We start from the raw sequence: 23909 nt of genomic DNA on the forward strand, positions 1-23909 counted from the left end.
CACATCACTTAAAGGATCATCTATTGTTGGAGTTTCATGCGGGGGAGAGTGTTCTTCAGAAGAAGATTCCACATGTTGATCTAGTATAGGAATCCCCCCTTCAAGATGTGGAATCTGATTATCAAATTCTTGAAATGATTTTGCTTTTGCGAATCTATCCAAGCGATCAAGTTGCCGCTCAACAACATTGTCAGTTTCGGATGATTCAAGAAAAATTACATCTCTAGATACAACAAACTTTTTATTTACTTCATCATAGAGACGGTATGCTTTGGAGGTGTTTGAATACCCCAGGAAGATACATTTACGACTTCTAGCACCAAGTTTGTTTCTATGTACCTTTGGTATCAAGACATAACAGGTGGAACCAAAGACCCGGAGATGCTTTACCGAAGGAACATGTCCATACCACATTTCATATGGAGTCTTGTTTCTAATAGCATTAGATGGACATCTATTCTTTATATATGCAGCACATAGAACAACATCAGCCCAAAACATTATCTTTATATTTTTGAAGAAGAGCATGGATCGTGCCATATTTAAGATTGTCCTATTCATTCTTTCAACTACACCATTCTGTTGGGGATTATAAGGTACAGTTATTTGATGTTTGATCCCATGTTGGCGAAGATAGTTTTCAAATTCATTTGATGTGTATTCTTTTCCATTATCAGTGCGAATAGACCCAATATGAGATTGTGCATCATTTTCAATCCATTTATGAGAATTCTTGAATGTTTGAAAAGCATCAAATTTGTTCTTCAATAAATAAACCCAACACATTCTGGTGTAGTCATCAATAAATATCATCATATATTTATTTCCATTTGCAGAAGGAACAGGCATTGGACCACATAAATCTGAATGAATGAGTTCAAGTTTTCTATGTGCTCTTGTATGTGAATCATGAAAAGACTGTTTGCTATGCTTTCCTAAAATGTAAGCATCACATTGCTTAAGTTTCCTAGGAATTGTAGGCAAACCAGCAACACCATTTTTCTTCAACAAGCGAAGGCTGTCATAGTTCAGATGTCCAAATCTAGCATGCCATAATAAACTTGATGGAAGTGTACCTTCTTCATGATGAGAATTGTATGAGAAATGTTGTGCACGAGCAGAGGTTCCTTGCAACTTGAGAAGTCTTTCTTCTTCTATTCCCCTCATGACAAGTGAGTGGTCAGACGCTTTTCTTACCTCAAGCTTGCCATCAAACATATGAATGGAGTGACCTTGCTGGCGGATGTGGACCAAGGACAACAAGTTTCTCTTGAGTTGTGGGAGATATAGAACATGATGCAGAAGAAAGTCTGGAAGACCAGGCTGTTTAAGCCTGATTGTGCCAAGCCCTGATGGCTTGATTTTTGATTGGTCTGCAAAGTATACTGCTCTATCAACATTGCCAGTAAATTCTTCAAAAAAATCTTTTCTATGAGTCATGTGGCAGGTTGCTCCTGAATCAAGCAACCAATCATTTTTCCAAGAAGCAAGTGAAGCATCAAATAAATCTTCATTTACTCCAATATTACATTGTGCCACAACATAGTGAGCGGATTTAGGTGCTTTACCTTTGTCTGTATCATCAATTTTACCTTTCTGTTGGTTTCTTTTCTGCTCAATTTTGTCCCATGGTAGCTTGCATGTAGAGGCATCATGTGATCCATTTCTTTTGCAGCGAATGCAGTGTAAATCTGTTTTTTCTCCTTGAGAATGTCTGCCCCCCCTGCCTCTGAAATATCTTCCTCTTCCTCTTCGACCACCTCTTCCTCTTGAAGAATCTTGAGCAGGATGCTTTTCTTTATGAGCAAGGCACACAGCCTCTTCAGAAGATTCAGGGGCTGTCTTCTTTCCAAAAGCTTTCTCTCTTTCAGCAAATTTTTTCACAAGAGAGTCAAAGGTGATATCTTTGATATTTCCATTTGCTTGCAATGACTCAAGATAATTGTAGTAAGTAGGATAAAGTGCCTTGAGAAAAGCAATAAGAGGAATATCCAATTCAACCTTAGTGGATTTGATATCATGCATTATAGACTTTATTTCAGATGCAAGAGCAAGAGGATCATTATTTTGCAGTTCAAGAGTGAAGAGTTTAATCATGAGTTGAACAACTTCAAGTGCAGAATGTGAGTCATAGAGTTCTTTCAGCTTTTGTAAGGCTTCAAAGGCAGTTGAAAATGACGAAATATGGCGACTCACCTCTTCATTTACAGATGTTGCGATTAATGCATAAGCTTTGTTGTTCTTGTTTTCCCAAATGACGAGCTCTTTGTCTGAGGTAGGCTGTATTGGTTCATTGTTTCTGTCTCCGACACACACTCCTTTCCACAACTCATTGAAAATGAGGGTGTGTTTTATCAACTGGGACCATTTAGGATAGTTCTCCTTGCCAGTGAGAACTATTCCCACCATGGATATGATTGAATGCATTCTGTAAAAATTACTTCTACTCATAGAAAAATACTTCTACCAATATATAGTAAAATTGTACTTCTGGTGGTAATTTTTAAAAATTACAATTCAAAAGGACATTCTCTCCATATAGGGCTTTGTACTATCTTTGTCTTTAATGAAAATATAAAACATTTTCCAAAGATCAGCTATGCATTCTCAAAAAATTTCAAATCTCTTCCTCATCAATTTTTCCGCAACGTTCTTGAATTGTTTTACATGGAAAAGGCAGCAAAGCTATCGGAATTTGGTCTTCACCAATTTAATCTCAACGCATGTCTCAAATACTTATGAAATACCATGCACTCAGCGTACCAAAAAAGGGCTCAATACAATTCCATCTGTTAAACAGCGTTCAAAGTACATTCAGCGCGTGGCTTTTAACACATTTTACATGCCAAAAAAATCTTCAACGTATATACCAAAAACTTCAAAGTATATGCCAACATTATGTGAAAAACTTCAACGTATATACCAGCATCATTCACGCAGCAGACTCAGGCACCTTTTCCATGTCAGGCCAGCGTTAAAAATACCAGGAGCGTTTATGAAACAGCGTTTATATGGAGGGAGCAGCGTATATATAATATATATGAAACAGCTACATTTTATTCGTCAGCCCTTTGCAAAAAACACATCGCACCTGTCACATTCATTTCCACAGCCTTCACATAAATTAATGCGTAGCCAAACAGCTCTATAAATAAACAAAATTTCTTACGGCTCTCAAGAGTAAACAGCCACAGAACTCAAATTAGGAGAATTTCCATCAACCAAGGTCAATTTGACATGATGGATCAATCTCGTCCTTGAACTACATAATTATATTAGCTGGTCGCATATAGCATGGATAGCTGAAAACTCTCTTTGATTCCTGGTAGTTGATTGCAGCGTATGGAGGGAGCGCCCAGTGTTCACGTCGGGTTCACTATTACAAAACAGTTCAACGGACCAGCGTATGGTTCAAAAGAATTTTGGCAGCAGCGTACAACGTACAGCAAAGAACTGTATGCATTCAGCGGATAGAAGGCAGAGTAGGAATAACTCTGAGTGAGAGCAGGAGTTCATTAGGATAGTTCAATGCATGTCAGGCCAGCGTACAGCACACAGCAGCGACTGTGGAGGGGACAGAGAGCAGTAGGCAGTGGACAGAGAGCAGTAGGCAGTGGGAGTTACAACTATTTTGGGAGCTGGCTCTGATACCATGTCAGACCAGGCAGTAACTCCTCAACCAAAAATTGATTCGTATCTTATTCCTTCAGGTAGGTCTTCATTATATACATGAGGGAGACACTGTTCACTTCATCTCCCAATGACTGTTCATATTACTTATTTATCTATTTACATTATATTCACCCAATCATGAGGATTAGGTGTCAACACTATGCCCCCACACCTTAGAACTATAAAATTTTGTGGGCTTGATGTGTTGAGAAATCTAGGGCATTATATAGATTAGGTTCTTTAGGTAGATTTCTCTTAGACTTTGACATTTTCTTGTGATTGTTCTTTTCTTCTTATTAGTTCTTATTTCAATTTATTATGTTCCTTTCATCAAGACAAATGCCAAACAAAGAAGATCACAACAAGGGACACAAGATGTAGGCACTCAGCCAGGGAAAAACCCCTATCTAGGGGAAAACCCAGTCCAACTCTTCCACTAGTAAATCAAGATGAGACAATCCAAGACCCTTTAGACCTAGACACAGACCTCCTCTAATCACCAAGTCAACCCTTCCTTCCAATAGATGATCCCTACCAAAGTCTCCAAGTGTCAACTTCTCAGTTGCAACTTCAATCTAGAATTTTGGCCCCCCAGCTATAGATTTTCGGCCCCCAACTTCAGAATTTTGGACCTGCAGTAGATTTAGAAATTTTGGCCCCAACAACAGTTCAGTGATTTTGCACGTGTGAGATAGAGATGCCCAAAAACTCAATCCTTGACTTCTACAACTTCTTCCTTCTCTCTCCTCAACTTTGCTCTTCTTGTTTTGCTTCTCTTGTAGATCAAACTTGTTGAGTTTGTGCTTCAAATGAGTCGAATTTCCTTTGTATATAGCCTTTCTACTAGGTCAAATAGCCCTAATCCAGGTCGACTTCATGAGGATAGGGTTGACTTGGTGTGGAGGTGACAAATGACTCTTTTGACTCACAAAATGATTCTTTTTACATGATACAAAAGTCCAAGAAGGGTCTAATAAAAATGACAATGACTCTATTGACTCAAGACAAAACCTAGAAGCCTTCAATGGAGGCTTTGACCTAAAAATCATTGACCCAAGCATGAAACCCATGTTTTAATAAGTCAATTTCTTTTATAATAAAATTGTTTTTTCTTTCTTTTCATCAAATACAATTATGAAGACCGACACTAGCCACATTCTTCAACATGATGATCATGTCCAAAAGGTGCATCTTGGACAAAATATTCTACAAATGACTCTAAATACGTTGTCTTTCAAGTAGGCAAAGGAGCCATTTCCCTTGTTAAGCCAAGTCTAAAAAGCATGTCTCAACAAAACCGAGCCCCTGAGAACAAAACACCCAAGTCAGTATGGGCCATGGTGATCTCTATCTCTTCCCCTCAAAAGTACAAGTGGTAGTTAGAGAAAGCACACTTTGACGCATTGAAGATCATAACCTTAATCTTATATATAGGGTTTCCCTTGTTTACAATGGAATTCAAACAAGTGGCTAAGAGTGAAGCCCCATGCCTTTGGTACATAGCTTGGGCCTACATAGCTTGTCATGCCCATTCCTAAATCATTTTGAAACAAGATTAATTTTTGTAATATGGGGCAAATTTTGGAGCTAGTGGACCCCATTTGATTTTATTAGGAGATTAGACTTAGGAAAATTTATTTGTGTTGTAGTTAAGTTAAGCACTCCCTAGTTCTATTTGCATGGAGGTGGTTGAGTTTTGCATATTGGTGGTTAAGTGAGGGCCCACGATGGTGGACAAATTGGAGGTAAAAGTGCTCCACAAAATCTATATAAGGAAGGCAACTCTCCTCATCTCATTGATTCATCTTTTTTGGTAATATCGATTTCTCTTTGGTCACTCGAGCTGCTTAGCCGAGTCACTTGTTGTTCAGCACGAGTTCTTCAAGCGAAGAGCTCACCCTTTCTTCAAGGGACTTCGAGTGCCAACCTAGGAAGGTTTTCTTTCATTTCTTCAAGAGGAGGATCTTAGTGTGATTCCCAGCAATTGCACCCATCTCCAAGTGATGCATATTACTGGAGGACGCAGTGAAGAGGAAGCCGAGTTTGCTTGTGGCTTCTTGCAGAGGAGTTTGGGTGAAGGATTTTTTGGAGAGGGGGCATAGGAGGATTGTTGGCATTTGGGAGGAGTTTTTGGAGTTGGAGGAGTGTGCTACTTCGCAGGGTGATTTTCGCACTTCCTGGGTCAGCGCAGAGGCAACACTGGGTGTTCACGTGGAGGGTAGAGTATCAGTCTTTGAGGCTAAAATTTACCGTGTACGTTAACGGAAATATTTGGAGAAGTGATTGCTGCATTTTCATGAGAATTGGAGGAGGATTTCGTTGGGGTTTATTGCAGGCCGTTTTCTGGAGCAACTTGGAGGGCGTGGGGCATATTGAAAGTTGATTTTGAAAGTTTAAAATCTAGCCAAATCATTTCTAGGTTTTTATGGGTTTTCAACAAGGATCCCAGATATAAAGTTTCATAATTTTCTCAGTACTGGAGGTGGATTTTTCAGCCGTATCTTTGCAGAAGATAGTGCATAATTGTTGGGGATTGCGTAGGGCATATTGGAGGCCGAATTTGGGAGGTTGGATTCAGCCCAAACCCATTCTGAGTTTTTTTGGGTTTTTGACAAGGATCCCAGATATGAAGTTTCAACATTTTCTGAGCACCAAAGACGAGTTTTTTTGCGGTTCCTTTCCAGCTAGCAGTGTAGTTTCTAGGGACAACGCAGAGCATTAGAGGAGTTGTCATTTCCAGCTTCGAGATTATTGTTTTATCACCTGGTTCCTGTCAAGATTGCCCTTGAGGCAAGCCCAGGTGCATTTCTCCATATTATTGTACTTTCTCCATTTCGTTAATAAAATGGCTCAGCTGGTTCTCACTTTTGGAGTTTTAATAGTCATTTGCTGATTGTTTTTATTTCCTATGTCGCAAATCGATTTTGTTTTGCATATCACTGTTTATTTAAGTTTGGAACATTACAGTGGTATCAAAGCATGATCTTGACCTAGTTGTGGGAAACTAGCTAGAAGATCATGGAAGCTTTGGGTATGAGTGCACAGTGATCGGTGAAACCGGAAACAAACCCATGGCTTAAGGGAAATCCAGTATGCAAAAATTCTGGGGTAGAATTCATTGGGACGATGAGAGGTTGGCCCAATTGAGAAGGGTGACAAACCAAACCCATCCTCAGCCTTACAATAGAGACGTTAGAGGTGAACAGGCCGTGGGGGTGCAGTCATCTACATCATGTGGGGAAATTCGACAAAATCAGAGCACCAGATCTCCTGAAAAGGAGCAGGCAGGACAAGGACAATTAGAGGGTGAAACCAGGGGGCGCTTTTGTTGGTGGAGACCTGGCTTTAGATATCAGAAGCCTGAGGAGGAGGTTGAGCATGACACTAAGAGCCCATAGGATGGTGAGAAGCACATCGATATACCCAGTGTGGTGCAAGAGTCACCTTTATTAGATACCTCTTTGATGTTGATTTGGGGTTGCATCGAATGTGCTCTAGCGACAACATTTGGTGGAGAGGTTAGGGCACATGAGATCTCCAATACCTAGAAAGGGTTTGGGCAGATTCTAAACAGTTAGGGAAATATTAAAATAATTAATATTTTTAATGGAGTCCCTAAGTCTAAACTTAGGGAAATTAAAATATTAATGTGAATTAATATAAAACTGTGTTAGAATGGTCCAAAAGACATGGATCAAGCCAGATCTAATCTTAGCCGTCGATTAGGGACTTAATCTCGGTCGTTGATTTGTCAACGAGAAAAGTATAAGAGGAGGCTTGAGGGTCACTTGGAGAATACACTAGAGTGATCAATCATTCTATTCTCTAGAGCGGGGTTTGCTAAGAGAGATAGAATTAGTGATTAGTTGCAGCGAGGGGCAGTGAGTACGAGGCAGAGAGGCAGGGACAGTGCCGAGAGACCAGCGCAGAAGCAGAGAGAGGCAGACACAGAGCCAGAGGGAGCCACGCAGAGGCAGCAGAGACTGCGCAGAGCCAAAAGGGCCTGCGTCATCCACGCAGAGGCTGCAGGAGTGATGCAGAGAGCCAGAGAGGCTACGCAAAGCCTCAGTAGGCTGACGCAGAGGCCAGCAGGGCTGACGCTGAGCTTCAGATTGTGCTGGAGAGGGATTTCGTGGAGCAGGCTTTCTGAATACCTGTTTCCGAAGAGAGGTATTGCTGCCAGATTTTTTATCTCTATCGGGTTAGCCAATTTGGCACCTAGTGTACTTAGCAAAAAACTGCTTAATAATAAAACCCTTAGATAGTTGCACCGGTTTTCCCACATTGGGTTTTTCCAGGGACATTAGTCCAAAAATAACGATGTCATTTGTGAGCTTGTTTCATTTTCCTTCAGTTGATAATCTGTAATGTGTTGAGCATGCATTTGTATTTATTTTCAGTGTTTACATGGTAAATAACTTGTTAATTAACAGAACAAGTAGGTAGGAATAAATCAGTAAAGTGCATGGATGGTTTCTAATTGTTAGACTTAGAACGTCAACATTTGATAGCCCCAGTTGACATCTTGGCGGAGAGGATAGAGCCTACACACATAGAGCCATCTGTTGAGGAGGTGCTACCCATGGATAAGATGTTGATAGTTGTTGAGCTATCCAAAGTTGTCACTGAGTCTACGGACGATAGATACCCACGATAGTTTCATTAGTTCCAAGCCAACCTTCTAGCATTGAGAGAGGAGGCCACAACAGTACAAGAGGCCATTCTACAGCAAAAAGAGGAGCTAGAGGGCATGAGAGTGGTTTGTCCCGAGTCAGCAGCCAAACTGACTCGCGTTAGGGAACGGTTGGATTCCCTAATGGTACAACTAGAGTGCACATTAGAGCATCAGAGAAGCCCTCTTCAAACATACATAGATGGGGCTTGTAGCGTCAGTAGTTTACCTTTGCACCTTAGAGAGGGAGAGGCAGAGCCACCTCGACATATTTTATGTGTTGACCAGGCTGATGAGATGAGGCGACATGAGGGACACAAGGTGCAGCATTCGCAGGATGGAGGGCTTGTCCTATGTATGGGAGTTCGTACATTGAATCCCTCTCTTGGGGTTGGATGGTGAGAGATTCTGAGTTGGTACCTGGTGGAGTGGGCTATGGAGATGGTAGTGGACCGACATGAAGCTCAACAAGAGCTTTCAGGGTTTAGGGATACCCTAAGCCCATACTAGAATTAGGATCCAGCTGGAACTACCTATCATTCCCCGAATATGTCGGTTGACTATGACTGTGGTGGTGTAGTTGGCCTGACAGTTGAGCACACACATTCGCTAGGGGAGACTTAGTTAGCACCAATGGCCAACCACTTTATGGACAAACTCCCTGGGTCCTTTTGTAATGATGGTCGTGCATGGGATCACAGGATGAGCATCATACTCTGGAAAGAGTTTGTCGAAGGAGGTGGAATTGGTAGGTCACCAAACAGTGCCTTGTATGGAGCTGGGGATTCTTCACATTTGTGTGGGGAACAAAGGACATGGAGGGGTAGAGTAGTGGTGGAATCACTACTAGTACCTAGGGAGATTCAATTCTTGGGTCCCTTAGGGAGGATTTCGGGGGGAGATCCCCTCATTGGAGAGCATGGTGATGCGACGGTGGAGGTGATGATACAGGTCAGGTGCGGGCCAACACATATGGACACATCTTTAGGCCATCACATCCAAGGGTCGGTAGGAGCATCTAGGGTGGAGCAGTGGTCTGCGAATGGGCATGGAGATGCATGGGGGTGTGTCGTAGTATGTTGGAATGCGTTGTGGAGTGGGAGTGCTTCACATCACGTTGAGTACATGCGAGTGACAGGTGCAGTGACACAGGTGGGACACAAGACGATACAAGATGGTAAAGCTGTAACCGGGAGTACCCAGTGGTGTACCAAGACAGGTTGCAGCTTATAGTGACATGTCAAGGAGTGTGGCGATACTAGTGGGTATGCAGTGGCAGATGATGTGTTGCAATGGGTGCTTAGAGCATTGCCTCCCAAGAGACTTATGGGCAGGGGCACTACATGTACCATTGGATGCAGCCCACCTAGGATCGATGAGGACACTATTGAGCATCTGGGGACACCATGTTTAGTGGAGATAGGGCTTCAAGGGGGTTATCAGCAAATCCGAGATAGAGAGGGGGTTGTCCATAGGATTACTCTTGAGCATTCCGACGGACTCTTGATCGTACCCATCCTCCTTCAGTGTTGTTTACAGTTGCAGAGTGTTTGTTTGTTGCCCCTTGACACTCTCCATTCAGGCAACAGGGCTTGGGAGGCTCCTCCTAGGCAGTTGGATGAGACACCTCATGTCATGAGTCAGGATGAGACTCTCCAGTTGAGGCACTTGGTAGGTGCACGAGTTGACGAATACAAGCTTAGGGATGGCATGGTTGATTGTCGAGGTAGCATATGTTCCACCCATAGGCTCACACTTGGGGAGGTGACCAATAGGGAGTTACATGGTGCTTTTTCAGCTGGACAACTTGAGGCGTTAGGTGAGTATGAGGTGCAAAGGACGATAGTCCTTGTTGGCAGGATGATGCCTAGGCTTCTGGCAGTACCCAAGCACATCATCAGGAGTTGGGATAGCAGATCTCATTGTGTGATTTGGCAGGCACGAAGGAGTTGGATATTCGCGACACAGGTTCTTGATGCTCGGTGCCTACCTATTAGATACCTACATGAGGTAGAGACAGGGCACAAACGGGTCCCAACAACTAGCAACATATCCAGTGTTACTTGGGAGCGGGAGCAAAAACAGGTGCGGGAGCGACATTTTCAGAAGCTCCCGGTTTGGGAGCGAATCCCAGAGCGTTTTTTATATAATATATATATTTTTTATATTTTGATGCATATATGTCAACAAAAACATGTAGAATGATGAATTAGATATAAAAAACATTAAAAAAACATAGATTGAACCATATAACAACAATCATCTAGAAGTTATAATCTTCATCAACCATGTCCACAAGTTAGTAACATACAACATATTGAGTCTCATGATTCATCAATCTTAAAGTTTCAAGCTTTCAAAATTCAATATATAACATTTATCATCATCGATCACCAATGTTGTAGTTGTAAGCTAAGTGTAACCATTACAACAAATAATATCTAACATGAAATGAAATGAAATGAAACAAATTTCAACTTTCATGAAGCATCATATTCATAATTCATTACTAATGAGTTATAATTGCCAACTTCAAACTTAAATTGTCATATATTGTTCAAAAAAATATCATAATAAATATGAAAGAGTCAATAGTTATAAAAACTACTAGAAACTAGAAAAGACAAGTAAATCTATTATCTATTGTTGATGCGTGGGCCTCTTGCCACCACGAAAAATGTCTAATTTTTTAGTCTTGTTGGAAAATCAGGATCTTTGTCATTAATATCACCCTCTAAGCATTAATATCCAGAGGTATCTTTGTCATTGCCTCTGTATCTGTATAGGGATCTTTGTCATTAATATCACCCTCTAAGCATTAACATAAGATAGAAAAAGCATAGCATGTCAAGTCAAAATTTTGTTTGAGTGATACATACATTTTCATACATTTTTAGTAGGGTCATGATAGAGGAGTTCGACAACCAATGTCACTAACATCAAGGTACATAGAGGGATTGGTGCTCTTGATTAAATATGAGTTCCATACCCTAATACATGACAAAATTCAATGGAAACATTGCAATCCCCCAATCCTGAAATCCTGAAAAACTGATAAGTCTGCTGGATTTTGAATGAAATATAAAATTCTACTTTCTCCATATGAAATCCAATGAGGTCGGAACCACTCTCAAACATCCTGAGTCATTTCATGGTAATGTTAAAAATTTATGTAAAAGGATGAAAATGAAGATAAGGAGCTCATTCTTTAACTTATTTGTTTCTTTAAAAAAAATTGCATTTGGAACAATACTGCAAAAAAAAAAAAATTTGCAAAAAAGACTAAACGCTCCCGAAAAGGCAGGGAGCGTTTTTTTTTGCATATCACAATGGCAGGCAAAGAGGATTGGGGGTTTTGGACCTCCAGTATGGTTATGGGATCCAGGGATCCAGTGGATTGGTGGGATACTCCACTCCTCATTGAGCATGGTTGGGATGACAGGCGGACTGATTCATTCACAAGTGGACACATGGGGGATCACTGAAGTCCTCACCATAGGACGAGGCAGATTGTTGCTCAGTATTGGGGCTAGCCATGGAGTGATAGGTGCCGACACTAATGAGTCGCTTTGGCAAGATTGGCCTAACCTCCATCATCGCATAGATTATGACCGAGATTTATGGGAGAGGAGGCTCTGGTATGAGCATGCTAAGAAGTCAGTCATTACCATAGTGTCACGAAGTCAGCAGGATAGGTTCCTTCTACGACGGGTAGGGGATTCTAACATAACAGGTTTGAGCGGGTTTCTACAGGGGAGGGTCATCCAGATCTTCCATTTGGTTTCCATGATTCTGTTAAAATTGGCAACTAGGGCCAAACTCCATGTGGGTCATCTTATTTATGGCAGATGATATTTTTCTTGGATCCCTCTCATTGAGAGGTGTAAGATTGATCTAAAGATCATCCGATTCCGATAAGTATTCATGGAGTTATGAATTTATTTGCGTTATAAGACAATTTGTCAAGGTCGGCCAGCGACCAAATAAACCCCACATGTGCTCAACGTTTTAGTATAAATAGAGGTGGCCTTCAAGTCATTTCAACACAATTGGGATCTCTTCCTCTCTCTACTTGTCTTTGGGTTTTAGTAGGAGGAAAGATCCTAAGGAATAACGTTGCCCTAATCCAGAAGGCAAAAAGCCAGAAATGCCGGAAAAGTCGGAAGTGCTGGAAAAGCCGGAACTGCCGGAAAAGCCGGAACTGCTAAAAAAGACAGAAATGCTGGAAAAGCCGGAATTGCTGGAAAAATCGAAACTGCTGGAAAAGCTGGAACTGCCAGAAAAGCCGGAAAAGCCAGAACTATCGGGACTGTCGAAACTACCAGGAACAGCCGGAACTTCCGGAACTGCTGGGAATAGCCGGAACTGCCGGGAATTGCCGAAACAACCAAAGCATCTGTCTCCGAGGGAGAGCAGCATGCAAGGGACAGCTAACTAACATTGGGACAGTTGTATGGTACTTAGCAGCAAATACACCAAGCATGCAATGTTACAGCTAGCATGCAAGGGACAACTAGCATGCAACAATAAGCATGCTAAGGACAACAAGCAAGCAAGGTGCAGCCAACACATAGGTCAGCGTGGCAACATGGTGCAGCAATGGCACAATGCAGTACAGTGATGGGTACAGTTATGATTAATGAAGCGTGATGAGATGCAACATAGTGATGATGGGTGCAGCATGGTGCAGCATGATGACGAAATGCAGCACAACGATAGGTGAAGGAGTCACCTTGGAGAATTAGTTGAAGCAGCATGTCTTCAACTGATCTCATGTATCATCTTCTTAGAGATGATCTATGCTCTTATCTAGATAAGTCAAAGTGTTGACTTCTGTTGTAAATGTACTATCTCTCTCTCTCTCTCTCTCTCTCTGTTGAACTATTGAAGAACATATAAGAAGAATTGATCAAGGGTTTCCCCACATTAGGGTTTGTCCTTGGCTAGCACCACATCTTATGTCCTCTTGTCTTGGCTTGTCTTCCGCGATTTATGTTTATGTTCTATCGGCAATTTACTTTAATGCTGATGTGATCGCTAATATGGAAAAGATATGGAGCTAACTGTGAAAATTGAAATAAATTGCTCTAAGCATAGAACATACCTAAAATTAACAGATTCGTTGATGGCGTGGGAGACTTCATCAGCATGGCAAGATGCCTAGCTAGAGGATTGCAAGAGGAGCTCATGCATGAGAGGCCTCATTCGCATGGGGATTGAGTTATATCTTTAGGGGCCCACAATCAGAGTGCATGGGATGGACTATTCAGTAGGGAAACTTCATGAGGATTTGGATGGAGTTTCGCATCGTCAAGATGCTCTACATTTTGGCAGTAGACATAGGGGTTCTAACGTCCCTATCTGGCAGGATAGTGAGTGGAACAAGGGGTATTTGACGTTGATCAAGTTGGCTTGGGATCCTGGTATCAAGGGACTCCTTCACTATAGGATAGTACAACAATCAGGGATGATCTAATGGCATATTTGGAACCCTGGTGAAGTTTGTAGCAACAGTGGGGATCCACAGTCAGAGAGAGCGTTTGTTCAGGCAATGCTTGAGGACAAACAATTTTTGGTGTATTGGAGGAGCTTGCCGGATGATGATGCTACTTGGGAGGGCGAGCACATACTTGAGCATCCAGCACCGAAGTTGCTTGGGAACAAGCAACATTTGGGAGGGGAGGATTGTCATGTCCCTTCCTAAATCATTTTGGAACAAGATTAATTTTTGTATTATGGGGCCAATTTTGGAGCTAGTGGATCCCATTTGATTTTATTAGGAGATTAGACTTAGGAAAAGTTATTTGTGTTGTAGTTAAGTTACGCACTCCCTAGTTCGATTTGCATGGAGGTGGTTGATTTTTGCATGATGGTGGTTAAGTGAGGGCCCACAATGGAGGACAAATTGGAGGGAAAAGTGCTCCATAAAATCTATATAAGGAAGGCAAATCACCTCATCTCATTGATTCATCATTTTTGGTAAATCGATTTCTCTTTGGTCGCTCAAGCTGCTTCGCCGAGTCACTTGTTGTTCAACACGAGTTCTTCAAGCGAAGAGCTCACCCTTTCTTCGAGGGACTTCGAGTGCCACCCTAGGAAGGTTTTAACTTTTCTTTCATTTCTTCAGGAGGAGGATCTCTGAATTCACAGCGATTGCAGCCATCTCTAGGTGGTGAATATTACTAGAGGACGCAATGAAGAGGAGGCCGAGTTTGCTTGCAGCTTCTTGCAAAGGAGTTTGGGTGAAGGATTTTTCTGAGAGGAGGCATAGGAGGATTGTTGGCATTTGGGAGAAGTTTTTGGCGCTGGAGGAGTTTGATACTTCGCAGGGTGATTTTCGCACTCCCTGGGTCAGCGCAAAGGCAAAACTAGGTGTTCACGTGGAGGGTAGAGTACAAGTCCTTGAGGCTGAAATTTACCATGGACATTAAGGGAAATATTTGGAGAAGTGATTGTTGCATTTTCATGAGAATTGGAGGAGGATTTCATTGGGGTTTATTGCAGGCCGTTTTCTGGAGCAGCTTGGAGAGCGTGGAGCATATTGGAGGTCAATTTTGAAAGTTCAAAATCGGGCCAAACCATTTCTGGGTTTTTTTGGGTTTTCGGCAAGGATCCCAGATATAAAGTTTCATAATTTTCTAAGCACTGAAGGTGGAGTTTTCAGCCATATATTTGCAGCAGACAGTGCAGAAATGTTGGGGATTGCGTAGGGCATATTGGAAGCCGAATTTGGGAAGTTGGATTCAGCCCAAACCATTTCTGGGTTTTTATGGATTTTTTATAAGGATCCTAGATATAAAGTTTCAATAATTTCTGAACACCATAAATGGGGTTTCTTGCAGTTCCTTTCCAGCTAGCAGTGTAGTTTCTACGGACAACGCAGAGCATTAGAGAAGCAGTTATTTCCAGCTTCAAGATTATTGTTTTATCAGATGGATCCTGTCAATATTTTTCTTGAGGCAAGTCCAGATGCATTTCTCCATATTATTGTACTTGCTCCATTTTATTAATAAAATGGTTCAGCTGGTTCTCACTTCTGGAGTTTTAATAAGCATTTGCTGATTGTTTTTATTTCTTGTGTCACAAATCGATTTTGTTTTGCATATCACTGTTTATTTAAGTTTGGAACATTACAGAGCTCTTGGACATAGTCAAATAGTGCTATTGCTTGGTCCATTGATGGTTTGCACTTCCATGCTGGTTTTTCTATTCTACCCATGTGTTTCAGTTAAGGATTTATTTGGTCAAGTTGTACTTCTTTTGGATGTTGGTGGAATAAACTCTAGACCAGCTATGAATGGTATTATGGAGTCTGTTGTTGAAGGTATCAATTCTGCCTGGCATTGGCAATGCATCTCTGTGTGGATACCTTTGCCTTGTCTATGCACAGTCTATGCTTCGTTGTTTCTGGTCGTGGGAGTGGTGGCTAGGGTTTCTATCCTCTATGTCCTTTACAGTATTACCCTATCAATTTGTCAACATTCTTTGGGTGCTAGAAATCACTAACAGACTAGTTCCTGCGCTCTTGCAGCTAGTTAATAGGTCACAAGGTCCTATGGATGTGCACTCTGGCTGGTCTCTAGCTTGTGAAGAAGCATTGGTCTGCTACCCTATCCTTGTGAGTCGGCTACTTTATGGCTGCCTATCATTGTTACCAGGAAGTTGCTGTGTTCTATTTTAAATTTCTTGTGCTTTGGGTGCGTCTGTGGGAGAGAGATTTCTCGTTTTTTTGCTCTGGGCATGTGCTACTCCGTTGCACATTGCCTGAGATGTTGTGCAGGGATGGTTTGGTGTTGGCCTTTCTGCAAGGCCATGCATGATGACTCGTGACTTGTAAAGGGGTGAATTTTGGTTTGTGCCAATGTGGCTTCAGATCTATCCCTTGCTGTGCATTGTGGTGTCAACCTATCTGCTGCCCTTTTATTCAGTAACATGCACCCTGTCCCGTAATCTTTTTATTTTAACCATTAAACAAGCATAATGACAAAAAAATGTTCATGGCCCCTAATGCTAAATGGACATTAACTCTAACATGGTCATTTTACCATGCCATTTTGTTGTATCATCCATGTAATTTTTTTCATGCTGAGAGCATGTTCTTACAACAACAGAGAAAATGGTCATTTATATAAGCTTACTGCCAAGCGAGTACAGTCAATGACAGCCATTAGATTTATGTCAATAGTGCGCCTCCATGGACCACTTCCATCACTACTCTTGTCCTTAACAAAAGGTATATCATCAGCTACACCAGCATTGTTAATGCAAATATCCAGTCTTCCAAATGTGTCCAAATGCTTCACAAAAGCAGATGCAAGGTCCTCTGCACATAATTACCAAGGTATCAAAAAAAATCAGGATATCACTTTCTGAAGGCAGAATATATAAACAGAAAAAGTTGGTAATAAACTCCATACCTGGATTAGCAACATTGCATCTAATAAATGCTGCTGTGGGCTTTTCCAGGTCTCGATAGAAATTGGCATGCTCTTCTTCCAGAACACCAACAACTTCTTTTCCAGATGTTTCTGAATAATCAAGAACTGTCATACGAACACCTTTCTTTGCCAAAGCAAGACAAAGAGCTCGTCCTGTGAAGGATAAAATATTTTTAAAAATTACCGTTGCAATGTTAATCTCCTGGATTCCAACATGTAAAATATAACTAATGTGCAATTGGGTTTTAAAACGAATTTGTCAGGCTAAAGAGAGAGGAAGTTGGGGAGGGAGGGCATGGTAAACGGAATGACAAGAAACCACAAATCCAACCGGAAATCCTTACAAAACCTAATGAGTTTAAACAATGAAATAAGAATGACATTATCTGTACGCTTGTTTGTCATAAAACTGCCTTCTAAAGCATTTTGTCTTATATTTTCAGTAAAAAATATTTATGAACAATTGACTGCACCATGCATCCAGTAAGTTCAGTTTTTTTGTAATTATATGAACTCCTTTCAAAATACAAAAGTGAAATTTATAAGTTTGGACAGAACTGTATCATAAAAGAAGCGTCTCAAGGATATGTACTGCCATGTTGTTACAACCAAACCTTTTAGTAAAAGGCAAGCCTCTAAGATGTTAAATTCACATGTGAAAACAAAAGAATTGAGTGAACCATAGATAAACCCAAATTCTGTAATAACCCAGTCACAAGTGCACTAGAGAGATAACCCCAGTGCACTAGAGATAGGAAAAAGCCAAGCACAAGTGTGCTACACAAGTGATGCACATTTGCTTATAAACAAAAAAAAGGCCAATCACAAGAGAACACCAAAGGTGTAGGTGCTCTTTGGCATAAAACACTTTATAAGACAGATTGAGGAAATAAGAAGATGTGACAATACCAATGAGTTGTGGTGTATTTAGATACAGCTCAAGTAGGGCACAACTAACCCCAAGAGGGGTTAATAAGCCTACATGTACAAGTTTGACTATATTAGCCTTAACCACTCCCTAGTATTACAATAAAAAATAATGAATGATCAAAGAATGGCCTTAGCCGTGATTAGAAACACATTAATGATACGTGAGTGTACCTTGGTCACATGTGAAGATTACACCCATAATTCTAACAAGCCACGCTCCCCCCCCCACTTTCGCCCCCACCAAAAGCTGAATAGGGGGCACAAAGAAAAAGCATTACATCACAAGATTTACTTCCCCCATGTTATCATTTGAAAATCCATGGTTCATTTCACATTGTCATGGACCTTTCTTCTTTCACAAGATCAAAAGATCCTCAGAGTTCAGTGGCAGTCACAAGTTGCACACAGGAAGTTGGGATGTATTGATGGAGACTTTTCTGGAGACAATTTTACCATGAGGTTCCACTTTGGAATACTTGACACCAATTTAGAGGTTGTAGTTACGTGATTTACACTATCTTTTGTTTGCAAAATTAATGAGGAGCCTTGTGCCTTGGTTGCACCCAAGACCCTAGACCACATAGACGGAGGATGTGACAAAGAAGCAAACCTAGAGGATGAATGCCCTACTTAAAGAAGTATCCAAGGTATGATTTATGGTGAGGTAAATACCAAGCATAACCCTAGAAGAGGAATGCCCCATATTACAAGAGGTTCAAAGAATGGCATGTAGCAATACAAAGCCCAAACGAGAAAAACACCCTACCATGGACGAAGCCCAAGGCATGACAAGTGGTGAAGAATGAAGCTAAAGAAGGAATCCTTGCTTAGAATGATGATAAGTGGTGTTGAAGCCATTTGGAGGGTCAAATAAGGGTCATTTGATGTGCAGCATCCCACTCCATATGTAGAACGAAGAACGTTTGGTTGCAATCATGAATACACTCACTTTAATAGGTATATTTTGTGCAAGACAGTATTTAAAGCAAACTAAAGTAATGTTATGGGGCCAACGCAGAGATAGTCAGGGTTAGCCAGTTCTGTTGCCGAATCAGCCGAAAACTGTTGGGTGAAGTGAGGTAATCTCACTCAGTTTTCCGCCATGATATTTTTCTCTATAACTGGATTGCTAGGAGGGCATCCAACATTGTATTCAAAACCACTGCTTAATAATATAAAACCCTCAGAGTTTTTGCACCAGTTTCCCCGCATTGGGTTTTTTCGGGGACTATTTTGTCCAAAAATAACAGTGTCCCATGCATCTTGTTCTTTGCTCAGTTTCTTGTTTCATGTAATCAAATTAAATTGGTGTAGGCTACAGAAGTAATTTACTTCAGTATTTTCAGAAAATAACTTGATAATGTATATTAAAATCAAGTAGGAGAAGTAAATTCAGTTTTGTTGTAGTAGGGGTTCCTTGAGTATAGGAATTTTCACAAGGGACAAGGATAGTAAGGCTGAGGGGAGAGTTTCCAGTCCGGTAAGTACATAGCAGAGAGGCAGTGAGTGCCACAGAGAGGCAGCGCAAAGAAGAGAGGCAGTGAGTGCCACAGAGAGGCAGCGCAAAGAAGAGAGGCAGTGTAATGCTTCAAAGGGGAATCCATATTTTGTTGGGGAGAAGCAGTGATTCAATGCCAGAAGCTGGAGTGGGAGCCAGAGGCCAGGAGAATCGATCTTCCAAACAGCGGTTGATCACCGAGAGATACGCTGGTCTGAGTTGTGGGACGCATCACTACGTAGGCTGACGCAGGGACTGCGCAGAGGCAGCAGAGAGCAACTCATCTTGAGCCAAGGTCAATGTCGGATCATGTTATGCTCTTAACCTGCAAGACGATACCAGAATACCAAATATGCGAAGAAATATACCCAAAACATAGAGCAATGAGAAATAACAGCAAGTATTTTATTATTCAGAAAGCAATGTTCACTTGCCTCTTCGAGGGGGCAACCTCCAATAGAGCAGAGCTCGATTACAAAATAAGACACGATGCTCCTCGAGGGGAGTCCCTATCCTTTATATAGGATTCATACATGCAATACCATGGGCAATACCATGGTTCTTATTAATACTATCTATCTAATACCATGGCCCATTTGCAACTAACTGTGGTCCCTTCATTAAATGAGGTTTAACCACTTACAATTATTAATATGGGCTTTATTGACTCTTTACTTAACTATAACTATGACTCGATCCTATTACATAAATAAGGGGGTTAGGGTGGGACCCTAACATGCCCTCCCCCATAAGAATAGCCTTGTCCTCAAGGCTGAAGCTGCGGAAACTATTGAAGAATAGTGGCTGGTTCCTAGGTTGCATCTTCCGAAGAGGTGTCTTTCCACTTGACGAGGAATTCCTTGATCATGCGGCCACGCATGTGCCTTTCGCGTGTATCAAGAACCTGTTCAGGTTAGAGCCAGATGGACCCTTCTTCATCCAGTTTAGGTAGACTGGTTTGAATTCTGCAATTGTTCCCAATCACTTTCCTGAGGCATGAGACATGGAAAACAGGATGGATTTTTGCAGTGGGTGGCAAAGCGAGCTTGTAGGCAACTTCTCCAATGCGCTGAAGTACTTGATACGGTTCGTAGAATTTTGGAGATAGTTTCTGACAACCCTTGTCTTTGAGTCATGTTTGCTTATATGGTTGCAGCCTCAAAAATACCTGATCCCCTTCTTGAAATTGGCGTTCGGAGCGATGTTGATCTACCTGTTGCTTCATGCGGTTTTGAGCTTGATTAAGATTCTCTCTAAGGTGGGCCAGCATGGTTGTGCGGTTCTGTAGGAGTTGATCCACTGCTTGTACCTTTGAGCATCCCTTAATATAAGAGGTAGGGGAAGGAGGGAGTTGACCATAAACTGCTTCATATGGAGTCATTTTGGTGGTGGCATGATAGTTGGTGTTATACCACCATTCAGCTAGAGGTAACCACTGTACCCAGAGATGTTGCTTTTCTGAAGTGAAACACCTAAGGTAGGTTTCCAGACATTTGTTGACTGCTTCAGTTTGACCATCAGTTTGTGGATGATAGGAAGTACTGAGTTGTAGTTGGGTACCTTGTAGCCTGAAGAGTTCCTGCCAAAAGTTACTGGTGAAGACCGGGTCACGATCAAACACAATGGAAGTGGGCATGCCATGCAATTTGAAGATCTAATCCATGAAAGATTGAGCAACCAAAGTCGGTGTAAAAGGGTGGGGTAGGGCCAAAAATGGGCATACTTAGAAAGTCTGTCCACAACCACGGATGACTGACTTGTTTCCTGACTTTGCAAGACCCGTAATGAAATCCATAGAAACCTTCGACCAGATTGAGGCCGAGAAGGGCAATGGTTGTAATGTGCCTGGGGATTTGACTGTTTCTCCTTTGTGGCGCTGACAAACGTCACATTCAGCTACACAAAGTAAGAATGTCCTTTTTCATACCTGTCCAAAAAAAAGATCTTCGAGTGCGAGCATACGTCTTCTGAAACCCTGAATATCCTGCAGTGGGCGATGAGTGCAACTCCGCCAAAATGTGGCTTTTGAGGGTGGATGTTGGTGATATTACGACTTTGTTCTTGTAGCGAAGAATCTCATCCTGCCACGAGTAGCCTGCTGTGGAATTTGGATCTGCCTGCAATTGATTAATGAGTTGGGAGAGCCAGGGATGTGAAAACCATTCCTTGCGAGCCTCTTCAATCCATTCTGGAATGGGAAGGGAAATTGCGAGCAGGGTACTTTCCTCCTCAAATTAGCGGGATAATGCATCTGCTACAATATTTTTGCGCCCTTTCTTGTAAATTATCTCATAATCATATCCCAGCATTTTGGCGAGCCATTTATTTTGTTGTGGTGAGGATAGGCGTTGCCCAAAAAATATTTAAGGCTTTGATGGTCTGTGCGGATTTGGAAAAGGCGCCCCAATAAGTATGGTCGTCAGGTATCTACTGCATGTAAGATGGCCATCATATCCTTCTCATAGGTAGATTGTCCCAGATTCTTCCCACTTAGTTGTTGGCTCATGAAGGCCAAGGGTCGACCTTCCTGCATTAAGACCGCCCCAATATCCGTACCCGAAGCATCACATTCTATCACAAAAGATTTGGTGAAGTCGAGTAGTGCTAAGACTGGAGTGGAACACATGGCATGTTTGAGAGCTGTAAAGACCTGTTGTGCTTCATCATTCCAGAGGAATGAATTTTTCTTGAGGAGTTGAGTGAGGGGCCTAGCAATGCGACCATAATTGCGGACAAATTTGCGGTTGTAGCCTGTGAGACCCAAAAATCCTCTCAGGCTCTTCAAAGTCTTAGGTTGAGAACCGAATTTTTTGGCTCTAACAATTGAATGGAACCACCTTGCTCAGCTCATCGTCCTGATTCTGATGGGCTAAGTCACCAATAAGCGGATCCCACCCACCGCTCAGAAGAAGAGATCCCCCCCTACCTATTTCTTTTATTCAGTAGTTCGGGTTGCTTCTGGTGTGCCGCCCGCTCCTCTTTCCTTCCCTGCGTGCGCATCGGTATGCCCCGGGGGGTCTCAAACTACTTTTTTTACTCCGAACGGAGTTTTACTCCTTGCTTAGGAATACTGCAGTAGCCGAATCCCAGAAATGCCAATGCTGCCAAAAGTCCTACGAAAATCACGCCCAAGTATAGGAACCCACACAACTACTCAGATCTGGATGGCGGATCTGATGGTTCTGAGAGATCTGAATCGCTGATCTAATAGATCTGAACGGCGGAACTGATTACTGCTGTGGAACTGATGGATCTAATAGATCCGAATGGCTGTTCTAATAGATCTGAATGGCAGAACTGAGTGTTGCTACTGCGACACAACCCCACTTGCGAGATCTGATCTGGCAAATATTATGCGTGATCTAGAGATAGAGAAGGGAACTATGGTCTCCAGGAGTGTCAGGTGCTACAGATCGCAATATACATAAGGGTCTGACAGCAGTACTTGGCCCAATTTTTCAGGGCACTAACCAAGGAGGATCAACCGTACCCTTAGCCATACAACCCGACTACCCTATTGTACGCGCGAGTAATCTCTCCGAGTGCTGTTCTCAGTGTACTGTAGCAGCAAGACAGCCGACGGTTTATCTATGGCAAGGTTTCAAGGGAGCTAGGGGGCTTCCGATATACCCAGAGGGTACTTAGAAGACAGTCCGTGCGCGGTTCTATCTAATGCACTACTACTCGAAGGGGTACCCACAGGGGTTACAAGGGAGTCCAACAAGCTTGACCACCTCTTGTATTTCCTGCGTGCATGCCTCACCAAATCCGCAGGTTTATGCGCTCAACGACAGATCCCGTGCTTTAAAGACGCCGAAACACGTCTCTAGCCAAAAAAAAATGCTAAAAATTGGAAATCCCAAAGGCCCTGGAAAGTGCTCTGATACCACTTGTTATGCTCTTAACCTGCAAGACGATACTAGAATACCAAATATCAAAAGAAATATACCCAGAATATAGAACAATAAGAAATAACAGCAAGTATTTTATTATTCAGAAAGCAATGTTCACTTGCCTCTTCGAGGGGGCAACCTCCAATAGAGGAGAGCTCGATTACAAAATAAGACATGATGCTCCTCGAGGGGAGTCTCTATACTTTATATAGGATTCATACATGCAATACCATGGGGCAATACCATGGTTCTTATTAATACCATCTATCTAATACCATGGCCCATTTGCAACTAACTGTGGTCCCTTCATTAAATGCAGGTTAACCACTTACAATTATTAATATGGGCTTTATTGACTCTTTACTTAACTATAACTATGACTCGATCCTATTACATAAATAAAAGGGGTTAGGGTGGGACCCTAACATGGACTGCACAGAGGCAGCAGAGAGCAACTCGTCTTGAGCCAAGGTCAACGTCGGATAGCCAGTGGGAGTGAGATTTTTCTCACTAGACTTTCTATTAGTCATTTCTCTGCATGGATTGCTAGATTTGAGCATCCGTAGTTTTGTACTCAGATTTACTACTGCATAATGATAAAACCCTCAGTTGTTGCACTGATTTTCACAAGTTGGGTTTTTCCGGGGACATTGGTCCAAAAATAATTGTGTATTTGTGTGTGTATCTATTATTCCCGCATTATTTTTCTTCTGCAGTATTGTATTTGTAAAGGTTGCAGTGTATTAGTTTCGATATTTACAGTAGGATGCAGTAAATAATTTGTTCGGTTCATTTAACAAATAGAA

The 23909-nt window shown here is 41.9% G+C and overlaps 1 protein-coding gene across 1 annotated transcript in view; it reads right to left on the minus strand.

Moving 5' to 3' along the window:
- Window positions 1-23909, minus strand: part of LOC149222802 (uncharacterized) — a 103147-nt gene that overhangs the window by 72472 nt on the left and 6766 nt on the right. The window contains exons 2-3 of the mRNA XM_089387681.1: window positions 16762-16935; window positions 16483-16667 (exon numbers count right to left, since the gene is read on the minus strand). Of these exons, the coding sequence (XP_089243807.1) occupies window positions 16483-16667; window positions 16762-16935 (359 nt within the window). The remainder of the gene's footprint in view (window positions 1-16482; window positions 16668-16761; window positions 16936-23909) is intronic.

Source organism: Pinus tabuliformis, chromosome Q (genome assembly GCF_031772625.1).
Source record: "Pinus tabuliformis cultivar Carrire ecotype Pingquan chromosome Q, CPIR1, whole genome shotgun sequence".
NCBI classification, from domain to species: domain Eukaryota; kingdom Viridiplantae; phylum Streptophyta; class Pinopsida; order Pinales; family Pinaceae; genus Pinus; species Pinus tabuliformis.